Consider the following 12259-nt stretch of genomic DNA (forward strand, 5'->3'; position numbering starts at 1 on the left):
AATATGCATAATAATCAACTATAGCAATAAATAATTTGAAACGAAATATTTTTCAAGGAGTTTTGAAGGTCCTTGTCTATTTCAAAGTATTCATAGATGGATACAGTTTGCCAGGCATTGACTTTATTAATTTGCTCTCTGCGACATAAGTTTCCAAGGCTGTGTCTTGCTGCAGTGAGTGTCAAATAACCAGTTCTTATTAAAAGAGAAACTAAAACATGATAAAATCAGCTTTCTTCTGTGAAATATATTAGGTAATAAAGCACAACTTATCAAGCAAAATCTGCGTGCATTTCAGTCAGAGTTCTGTACAGAGGTAGCCTGGCCACTTGTTGCTTTGCACCTGAGCATATTCATGTTATTTATTTTGAATATGGAGTTTTCTGTTTCTGAGAATATCAGTATATTATGGGATGGCCTGTCTCTGGCAAGTGGCCATGGGCAGCAGGTGTTTGTGGTCCCAGCTCCCAGGTGTTGCAAAATCAGCAGGGTCTGGGTGAGCCAGTTGCTGTTTTAATGTGTGACTCCACTACAAGTGTTCCTGGTTGAAGCTTCTTATGCGATGTGTTTTGAATCTACAGCAGAACCACTGCAGGATGGGAAATCAAACACAGAACTGCCTGTGTTCCCTCCATCATGAGACACCTTCCACAGCCCTTTATTTGAAATGGATACCATGAGCTTCTGGTTTTATACCTTTTGTGATCTCTCAGAACAATGAGGCAGAGAGATTTAACCAAATTTTTCTTCTAACCATAAAAACGTTTCTTTTAGGGAAGATAATCTTCCTGGGTTTGGAAAACTGAAGCTAAAACATACCTTTCATTTGCCTGGCTTGTATCAGTACTTGAAGTCTTTTACTATTTTTTTTTCCTGCAAGCATTCTCTTTTTGAAGTGATCATTACTATACTTTTAATTAGAGCTCTACTTGTGCTGTCTACACTGTGCTGATGCATTTTGGTCCCTGCCTGTCATCATTCTTGCCTTATGTTCTTTATGAGTCAATGTATAGTTAAGACATCCTTCTGCTTTGCTGGGTGGGCACCAAGGCTGCAATCGGATTTCTTCAGTGAGTTTTCAGATGCTATTTCAGGCCGAATGGCTGTTACATTGGACTTGACTGGAGCAAAATGGTATGCATCTCAAAAATAGGTCATGAACCAAAGTTTGTGGATGGTGTAGACACATGCTGTTCTGCCAAACTCTGCTTGAAGAAGCCTTTTCTGGTCTGAAACTTCCTCTGCCTTTCAAAAGCTACCAAAACTATATCCACAGCTTATTGGTGCACAGCTAAAAGAACAAGAGAACAGTTGTATTGGTGGGTGTATTGTAGGCTTTGATTATCTGCTTAAGGTTATGTATGTGTGGTCTTTCCAGGCAGATGAGGGATAGATATAAGGGACTCTGCTGGTGCTCCAAATGACTTGAATTCATGTAGATATGCTTGCTTAGCTCAGACCTAGCACTGAGCCAATAAATCCTGCTGAGAGACACAGTATATTAGTTCAGGCTTAATGATGTGCTAATACAGTTACCTGCTGAAAGGCTATGCAGGCGCACATAAGTCACTCTATTCCCCTGAACTTCGCTTTTAGTAGAGTTAGGACTTGGGTAATTCACAGGCAGAGACTCTTGAGCCTTTCAGTTTTTCTGTTAAGAACAGGCTACTTAATCCATTTGGTTCTCTGATGAATAGTGATGCTTGGACTCTATGCCTCTGTGGAGACAGGCATGACTGGGAGAGAAGATTTACTCCTGTGTTTAGATGGAGTGAAGTTCCTGGCTGTTTGTTGGTGCATAGTGTGGAACTGCTCAAGATTGCTTGATTTCTATAACTCCCTGTGCCCATTTCTAAACTTAAGGTACTTCCCAAAGAAGTTAGAAGGCTTAATTGTGAAAATGTCTTCTCCAGGGCAGTTTCTGTGTTCAAAATACAGCCTAGTTCCTTGGACTTTGTTTTCTGAGAAAGAAAGAGGGATAAAGTAAAGAAACTACTGGTTAAATGGCTGGAGTGCATGCCATTAACAGCACAATATTTCACGCTGCTTCTGTACTTGGTCCTTGTTTCCATCCCCTAGTGTGGAGTGACCAGAGCAGAGACACATCTTGCACACTTCACTGCTGCCCTCACGGACATCAGCACGAGTTCATTTTATTTGAAGATAAAGGGAAGAAAAACTAATGTCTCCCTACCTAGGTGATACTGGCAATAGAATACACATATTCACAGATTAAATAATATTTGAGTGGATGAGCTGGAATTGCCAACCTGGATGCTGTTTCTAGAGTGAGGTGTGGGGCTGCCATAGCACGGGCCTGTAAAGCACCATTTTTGGAGCAAATTTCCTGCTTTAAGGGAAAAACAACAACATCAAAACTGTAATCAAAACCCACCCAAGCAAGAAACCCCTAGGATATTTTTCACAGCCCGGTACCAATTTGTCAGCTGTCTGTGGAGGTATCATGGTGTTGGTATGGATGGCTTAAAGACTTAACTCGTTTTCCAAAGAGTTAATGCTCCTGAGGGTCTAGGCATGGTCTGTGGTTGCGGTTACTAAATCCAAGCCTAATCTGAGCAATTTGTACCTGATTCCTAGGCTTGTCTGATCACAGTAAAAATATCTTTAGGAAACTCCTGATTTCTTGGTGTATATGTTTTGTACTGCAATACTGTGCTGTTGTATAATAATGTATTTAAAACAGAGACAACGCGAAATCCTTCCAACTACTAACTAGGAGACACGTGCATGGAGGAAACTGAACCCTCAGAGGAATTTGGGGGAAGAAAAATATCAAAGGTTATTCTGGATATAGCCAGTTAGTAAGATGTGCCATCTAACGAGACCTGTTTCCCTCTTCTCAGCTTCTCAATCCTTCTGTACTGCCCTGTTCAGACTCTGAAGGCCAACGAAACATCTGACTCTTGCTGAGTAGTTAATAGCCTGAGAGGTCTTCAGTCTGCACTAATTATCCACAGTTTGAAACCTGCATTAATTCTCACCTTTCTGTTGTGTTTTTAGGCTGCCTGTTTGAGGATGACCTTTGCAAATCTTCTGAAGTCTGTGTAAATGGTAAGTCTTCAATGTTTTGTTTGCTGACTACTCTGTCCTCTGCTGTGTAATTGCTATGTGATCAATTCAATAAGCACAATCTATATAAAAATGAGGAGAGGAAAGAAAAAGACAGTACTGGGTATGAATATTTGGTCAGCAGTTGGGGGAAAATTAATATATTTTAAAAATGTATAAATCCTCTTTCAACCTTGAATGAGATCACCTCCTTTTATGAGAAACAGATTGTAATTAAATTAAACACACAGAAATATGCTAACATTTAATTTGTCTTAATACAGGGTAAAAATAACGGTTTTACCTTCAGGTTGTTCATCTTTTTAGAGGTTGATATTGAGCAATTATCAGTCTCATTTTCTTGAAAAGGTTGTTATTTATTTTAATAAGAAGGAAGGTGTAAAATGAAGAGTGCTATTGTTCTTGATTGTGCTGCTTCCATTTACTTGAACTATGTAGAAGCAGCTTTCTTCTGCTCTCCTTCACAATTTCTTTTCAGTAAGTCAAAAAGTCAACACAAATGTATGAATAAGTCTAATTGGAATAGTAGGAAAGACTTTTTCTGACCATAGTCAAAGTTTATTAATGTGCTATATGAAATAATTCAAATCCTGATGAAGGATGGACTGGTTTAGAGAGAGATCTTTTGAAGTAATTACCATTGTATGATATATAGATCCATAATTAGGGATTAAAAAAAAAATCAGTTTTTTATATGAAATTTCTCTTTGCGAGTGTGTATGGCATAAAATAGTAGTTTTGTTTTACGTCAAACATGGGAGACAATTATAAACTTCATTTCACCTTAAATGTTTGTTAAATTTGGATATTAATAAAATTAAACTTCTGCTATTGTTGAATGTCAGGCAAATGCATGCAGGAGAGGGAATAAAAGACAGAAATATGGTTGAGGAGTTGGGAGGGACTAAAATAGTTAGTCTATAAATAGTATGTTTGTTAACATCTCCAAAGGTAATTACTTTGTTAAAGTGTCATTTGAAGTCATTTGAATAATGTGCAAAACTTCTTCATTGACAATTTCCATGAGGGAAGTGGCATTTTCTACAGTGATGTGTTTTGCTGACTACCAGTGATCTTCAGTGCCCAGCTGTAGTCTTCTCCAAAACATTTAATGGTGTTTTATGATAGGCCACGGTTATATCTGGCAGACAAGTATATCATGGGAGTTTGTGTGTTCTCTGAAAGCCAAAATCTTCAATAAAGATGTTCCTATAAAGGTTACTTTATGGCTTCTTGCTCCACCTGTTTGCTTAATTGAAACACAGTTTTTAAAAAACCCAACATGACTTTCATTAGAGTGCAGAATTAAACTCTGGAAATTGTATCTTTGAATTCAGAAAGGACTTCTTCTGCAGATCTACTCTTATTTTGGCATAACTGTAACTTAAAGGTCAGTAATAAACCAGCTGATCAATGGTATTTCATAATGTCTGATCTTAAGTAAAAAGTATATGCAGGGATTCTGTCACTGTGTTTAAGGTCACAGCAAGTTATTTTTTTTTTCCCCCTAAATGGGCAAATGTTGTCTAGAGTGGATTTTAAATGATGTCCTTGATGCAAGTGAAAATAGGCTCTTCTTGAGGAAAATTAACAGAATCTTTGAAAGCTCATACTTTGAAGTACTGAAATGCCATCCAAATTTACATATTTACCAGAAAAGAAGGCCACTTGCTTCTAAGCAGTCCTTCCTATTTTTCCTGTCCAAACCAGTTCTGGTTCAACTGTATCTCTGAAGTTCTTCAGAAATCCTGATATATTAAAACACAAAGGCTTTGCTGGATTGAAAGCTCAGGAATCAGAGTCTGTGGAGGTCACTGTGCTCAGGAGCAGAGCTTACTCTGCATATTGCAAGGTCATGGCAAAGTTTGCCTCCTTTGTTGTCACACCAGTGCGTATTTCTGAAGGACAGTGTGGATGTGGGTAAGAAAGAGCAGCTACTTTTGGGCAGCATCTTTGAAGCAGCTGTGATGTGCAGGTCTGAGTCTGACTCCTGCAGGAAGGCTGATAGTTTTGATCGTTCCTCAGCCTCCAGCCAAGGACCTGAATTGATTGCATTTTCAAAAATGAAACTTGGTTTGCCTATTGAGGACATAAATCAGAGTATTTGCTGTTTCATGTCATGTCATCAGCTGGAGACTTGAAGTACTTGTTGTGCATTAGACTTGTAAAAGGATAAGCAAAATGCCAATAGCTGAGCTGTTTCATAATTTGAAAAAACCTAATCTGTCCTTCTCATTTGTTTTGAAGAGGTTAAGTGCCTGAAAGATTCTGATAAATGTTCATTTGTATGAGTAAAAAAGGTATCTTAAAAGAAATCTGATTGTTAAAAGCAATATAATCCAGTTATAAGATCTGATATAAACAGCATCACTGTTTCAGTCGCATTGCTTGCATCTGTTTAGGTCATACACCATTTTGCAGGGCAAAGACCGGCTGTAATAATGATTGTTGACTTTTCTGCCACTTTCCCTCATCATATAAAGGTCTCTCTTGGCTTCAGTGATGTGTTCTCGCTTATGTTTGTTTAATAGCTCCAGCAGCATGCATGCAATATTAATTTATTTTCATAAGCCTTTTATCAGTTTCCTGAGCTGCACTGACTCATCAAGTGGTTAAAAAGGAACATATTGTTTCATGTTTATTTTAATGGCATAAGGATAAGCCAGGTAAAAAGACCAAATGAGTTTTTCTGGATTCTTCCTTTGCAAAGCTAGAACTTTGCAGGCTGAAGTGGCTTAGGTGTCATTTATTTTACTTCTGCTATGTCATTACCTCTATTTTACAGTTGGAGGATCTGATATTTTCACCCATCTAAAATGCTTGAAGCTTGAAAGCTTGCAGCTGAAAAACTTGATATGAAAGGTAGAAATGCTTACGAGCTGCAGACCCTGAGAGAAAATAATCTGGCATTCTATAAGATAAGATTGTAAGTGCTTGCTCCCCAATAAGTGCTGATAAGCTGCTACAGATACAACAGGAAGCAAATAAAGATGTCTTAATTAAGATATATAGAAAGGAAAAGAATAATATAAGGAGTAGAATTTGAAATGAGGTATGTGTAGTGACATAGCTGTAGGTAAAGAGGGTTATGACATTCACATGTTCATGTAGGTTTTGCTGTCTGGGTTAGAACTTCCCATGTGTGCATTTTTTTCTTAAGCATTATGCCTAGAATGTGTTGGTATGAAAAGGAAAAAAAAGAAACATCAAGAAGGAATTTTTAGAGTATCTCTGAGACAGCAATCCTTCATTTGTTCTAGAATGCTCTGTGTGTTCATATATTGAAGTTAGTACTTCTGGATATGTGGGAATATGTCATGTTCTCTTTTGTATTTTAAGCGATAAGTAAAGCAGTTCATGTAAAATATGAACTGAGATAGGTTCCTTGTTGGAAGGTTTAAACAAATGGGCTCCTGAAAGCAGGAAGGCAAAGAATAGTTTTTATCCTTATGAAATGACACTGTTGAATTCTGGTGGTGCCACTGGGAAAGATGCCATGTGGTATAGATAAAAGCATTCATTCCAAACTAACCATCCCTTATTGTCCTCATTCCTCCCGTTATAAACTGTTTCAACTGCTCGTTTAGAAGGATGGCATTCTTTCCCTTAGGTTTATTCTCCAGATATTTTGCTTCAGAAAGCAGCTTTGTGCTGTGTTTTATCTGTGTGTGGATACCGTGAAATATCTTTGCTCCTTATCAACAGAGCCTTTATAAATCAGGGCAGTTTTATTTATGAAAGATGTTGTGGCTGCAAGCCTCTTTCCAGCATGAAATCATAACAGGGTTCATGCAGACAAGATCAGACTGTAAAAAAACAGGTCTGTGAGGCCAACCAAAGAAGTTAATTAAATACAGTCTTTGGTACAGCGTGCATCGTTAAGTCAAGCCTCACTGACAACCACTAAACCTCTCTTAGGAAGGCATGGTCTAATGTCTATGGGAGTGTTTGAAGCTACCGTGCTCCTAAAAGGCTGCATAAACAGCTGTGCACAGCTGAATCAATATTGCTTTATGTATGCAAGTGGCACTTGTTAGGAGGGACTTAGGTTAGCATGGTGTGTCAAAGGCATCCAAGCATTGCAGTACAAAGTCATGAGCGTTTCCAAGTTTGGATGTATCCAGATAGTTCAGAATATTAATGTACTTTATTCCTCAGCTACAGAGCTCCCTGAACATTTGGAATATAAGTGATTGTGTGTGCTGGTGATGAGCCATAAATAGTAAACATGTGCTACAGATGATAAGGGAGAGGAGTCAGGGTCCCTGAAATGGTTTCTTGAACTTAATGTGTCACGCTTTGAGGTTTTCCAGATCATTGCCTTGTAGGATGGAATTACATGCACCTCAGCGTTGTTTAGCTAACAGATGTCTGCAGCTACATCTGCATTTGCAAGGCACTGCTCTTACAAAAGCTATCGAAACTTTGTCAAGTGACAGTATAAAGCTGTGCCTAAGCTTTCCAAAGCCTTTCAGTAAGAATCGGTGCTTGTTATGACTAAATTCAGACTTCAGTGGATAATGCCAAGCGGCACCTCTATATACTGTTACTTTACTGTATGTACAGAGAACTTCTGTGCTTTCCAAGGATGTGGTAATTCTTCACAAGTAACTCAAGTCTTAATACTATCCTATAAGCTGAACCTGATGTTGTAATTTTTGACATGAATTCTGAGGTAAATGGGAACATGTGTGTTCGAAGTAAAAACCTGACCAATTATTTAAATACAAGGATTTACTTTCAATGGTTCTTCCATACTAGTTCAAGGACATCAAATTTTTGTTGGACTTATTTTTTTTAAACATGCTTTGAATAAGTACATCAGAATCTAGTATGATACTCAAAAAGGAGAAAATTTTAGTATTTTCCCTTGTATCATGGTATTCTGAAAAACCACATCTTCAAAATTGTTTACATAGTTTGTTCAACTGGAATCAAGGGTGGTACCACCTACATATTCTTGAGAATCTGTGGCTGTGAGGATGAGTGTCTTACTTAAGAAGAGTTCATACACAGATTTTGAAGTAATTCTGTGTTTGCCTCGGTGGAAATAAACACCAAGAATGAAATTTACTCACTTCTTCTCCCCCTGCACTTGTTCCCCATTAAATTATGTGACAGCATCATGTAACAGGAGCAAGTCAGTGATATGGAGTTTATTTGGGAGTCTCTGGTCCCCATCAGCCTGTGAACTCCCTCTCCCCCAATGTTGGCTCTGGCTTCCCCTTGTATTATGAAAATCTAAGAACACCTGTGTTAATGACAGTGTCAGACCTCTTCAGGATTAATGAGTGGAAGAGTAGTTGTAATGCATAATCAGGAGTGTGAAGGGGAGCAGGAGGTGGTGGCTTCAGACATCTCAGGGTTTCTCAGCTCTACTCCACCCAACCATGCCACTGCTTCACAAATCAATTGTACGGCCTTGGTTCCTAAACGAGGGGAGTCTGGTAAGCTACTGGGTACACAGAGCCCAGTGCCACTGACAGGAACACCTCCAACACTGATGCTGGATGGTTCTGAGCTATTTCAGTTAAAAACACTGTGGAAAAGATATAACATTCTAATTTCACCATGAGGTTAAAAATGCCAGGACAATGATGACTTCATCTGCTTTACATTGCAGTAGGGTGCGGTGCTTTTATTCTCTTTCAAGAAAAAGCCTGTCTATCTTCCAAACTGTCTATTTGTGTCCTGTTTTTCTCTTGGTGTGGTGTTAAAATAGCTGCCTGTGTGACAGTGAGGTGTCTAACACAACTGGCATTAAAACTGGAGTAGTGGTCAAAGGTGAAGTTACAATCTGCTCCTTAGGAAAAGTCACTTGGTGTGATAACACAACTATGGTTATCACCACCCTAGCTGTCACTAAAAACTTTATTGTGGATTTTGTGTGTGTGTGTGTAGAATCTGAAGTCATAGCTCCTGCAGGGCACAAACCATCACTCGGACTTTGACAGCCTGCTCTTTAGCACCAAGAGAGTGGCCAGAATGTACAACCATAAATCTACCACCAGCCATGGGTAGTCCTTTATATTCAGCTGTCCTCTGCTAGTAAATAAGTCTTGGAGCTGCCAAGTGTTATTTCATATGGACAGACCTCCTTTTTCTTCCAGCTCAGGCAAGAATGCTTCTGTGTTGTCATATGGAAACTTGCATTTCCATCCTAGTGTTGTGACTTGAGGTAGTGTATATTCTCACTCCAAATATTATGGAATCATAGAATTATTTTGATTGGAAGAGACCCTCAAGATCATGAAGTCCACCTGCTGACCCAACACTATTACTAAACTATGTCCCTAAGAACCTCACCTATGCGTATTTTAAACACCTCCAGGGATGGTGACTCCACCACTTCCCTGGGCAGCCTGTTCCAATGCCTGACAACCCTTTCCATGAAGAAATGTTTCCTTATATCCAATCTAAACCTCCCCTGGTGCAACCTGAGGCCATTTCCTCACATCCTATCACTTGTTACTTGGGAGAATACTAATGTGCTCCATGCTACCACAGAACCAGGGCAAGTATCACAAGTAAAATTGTTTAATCAGTGGATGTTTGAGTGTTGTTGTTTGTTGATTTTGTTTGTGGTTGTTTTTCTTTTGGGGGGGGGGCAAAGGGAATTTTGATGTTTGATTCAAGATCTTTTGTTAAGACTCCACCTCCCCACCCACAGGTTGGAGATGTGGAGGGACTAGATCACTGAAGATTAAACTTCATTTAGTATCTATTTCTCCACTACACAAATTATGTATTTGCTGTGCAAATGTTGATGGATGTCCAACATCTAATGCAACCTGATTTTAAGGAGGATTGATGTTCTGGAATGTTTTGGATTTTCTGGTTTTGGGGAAAATATTAAGTATTTCTCCCTTGAATGAAGACTTCACTATTATAATATGTGTGCTTGTGTTTATTACAAAAAACCAGGCAAATCCTATTTGCTTTTTGGAACTTGTGCTAGGCAGGATATGTGCAACTTAGGGTAACTTTGAAAATCTTAAATATGCTAGTGTAACATTTTCTTGAAAATACATTTGGGTATTTGCAGTATTTTCTGTATTATGTATCTTACTAGTGTGTGGTGGACCCCTTCATTAACTCTTTTTGGGAAAGCTATGTGGCAGCTGTTGGCACACTTGTTGGACATGTTCAGAGACGTTCTCTATTTCGTCATTTTATTACAGTAAAAAAAGTAACTGTGGTATTTGGGAGACCATGGAAAAGTACAGCCTGTTTGAAAAAAGGCATTAGAGACTCTCAGTAAAATTTGTGTCTGATGAATCATGAAACACAGGAGTCTGAAAAGGACAGCATGGTCTGTAGAGAAGAGAACATCAAAGGATAGTGTTCTGGCAATGAGGTGGAAAGCAAATGAATCCTGCTTTGGGGTGACATTGCAGCAGCGTGTCTCTGAAAAGCCATCACGCTTTCTCCCTTTCATGTGTCAGGGGACATTTGGAAGTGTTACGGCTTCCTTCGTAATCACAGTGTTTGGGTGTGGCTTCAAAACTAGAATAATAGGCAGGTTTTTTCTTTAAATTTTTCACCTCTACTAAATTTTCACCTTTACAAAAAAAACCCTGACCCTGCACAAATATATTTATGAATAGAAAATATTAATAAAAACTGTCAAACCAGAGGAGATGTGAAATTGGTGAGCTGGCAGTGGCCATTACACAGATACAGTGTGATTATTGGGCACTCCAGATTTCAATGAGAGATGGATTTTTCTTTTTTTCTGGAGTTAAAATAATTTCCCATTAACATGTTGATTACTTAAAAATATATAATACCAAAAATGAAGTGCATAACTTTGGATCTACTTGCTTATTTTGGATTTCACCTAATCTCTTTTCAATGTGAAACTGATGTTTGCTGTTGTCCCCTGAACAGAAGTAAATATTGTCACAGTGCAGCAGTGGCTAACTGGGTCAATCAGATTAATTATTGTTATTAGTGATCAAGGTGCTTTGGTAATTAACAGAAGTATTGACAGGAGTGTCTATAAGAGGATAGACTAGAATACTTTGAACCTGTTTCCTGCTTGAGAAAGCTGTGTGCTTTTTAAACATCGTGCCACTGTGTCTTTCTTCTGGAAAACTTCAGTAATACTGTCTAATAGTACATTTTCCTAAAATATGGAAAAATTAATCAGACTGTGCTTGCAAAATGTACCAGTTTTACAAGGCCATTAATGAATGACTCTTGACTACTCTCTCTCTGTGTGTTCTTGGGTGTGTGGGAGGCAAAGCTGTAGGCTACTTTAATGTCTCCTGAATAAGATCCTTTTGGATATTTCTTTACAGTTACAAGATTATCTCTGCTTAAGATGACATACTTAAATTTTTAATTTTTTTTTTTTTTAGTTTCAAATGTTCTGTCAAAACTCTTTCTCCCTGTTTGCTGGCCAGACTGTGCATTGCTTGACTGTTGCATTACAATAATCACATAATAAGCACCTTTATGTTGCAGACTTCATCCCATTTGACAAACACTAACAGAGTTTTAACTCTCAACCTGCCTTTAGATAGTAAACATAACAGAAAAATAATGTTCTTTATGGTTTGCAGGAGGGGATGTTTTGGTTCTGGCTAGGTAACTTCTTGAAGAATGAGAACTTAGTAGCAAAACCTTGTGACTTGGATCACCTGAAAATGTATCTGCCTCAGCAGAGCAAAACTCTGATAAAAGTTTCTGCAGACAATTTTTTGTCTCAAGATAGCTTGTATGTGAAAATATATTCAAAAATAAGTGGCATCCATGACCCGTCATGCAAGCAGCTAAGGAGGGAGGCAATTACTTTAACCGATAATATTCTAAATATGAGATGCAAGTTCATATGCACGTAAAAAAGTATGATATTTATGAAAAAACTTTCAGTGACTATGTTCTAAACAGATATATTTCCTTCTGTTTTATTTTTAAATAGAGTGCAGAAGTTTTATCCCAAGTTGCATAGCTATTACTGGAAGTCCTTATTTTGGACTTCATTGGATCCAAAGTAGAACATTAATCTAAGGAGAGCTAGAAAATATATACCTTTTATTTATTCTAATGCTTAGAATAAATGCTCTGTAATAAAGAACATTGACAGGCTTTTTTGTTCCATGTCCTCATTTAATAAATAAGAACAGTCTGAAAGTGAACTAATCATAGCACTACTGATTAACAG

General features: G+C 38.1%; 1 protein-coding gene across 1 annotated transcript in view; it reads left to right on the forward strand.

Moving 5' to 3' along the window:
- Positions 1-12259, forward strand: part of PTPRN2 (protein tyrosine phosphatase receptor type N2) — a gene marked incomplete at both ends in the record, with an annotated part of 645993 nt that overhangs the window by 63662 nt on the left and 570072 nt on the right. The window contains one exon of the mRNA XM_082045523.1: positions 3022-3072. Coding sequence (XP_081901649.1) covers positions 3022-3072 — 51 coding nt within the window. The remainder of the gene's footprint in view (positions 1-3021; positions 3073-12259) is intronic.

This window comes from Streptopelia decaocto, assembly GCF_964273445.1.
Source record: "Streptopelia decaocto genome assembly, chromosome: 2".
In the NCBI taxonomy this organism is placed as follows: Eukaryota; Metazoa; Chordata; class Aves; order Columbiformes; family Columbidae; genus Streptopelia; species Streptopelia decaocto.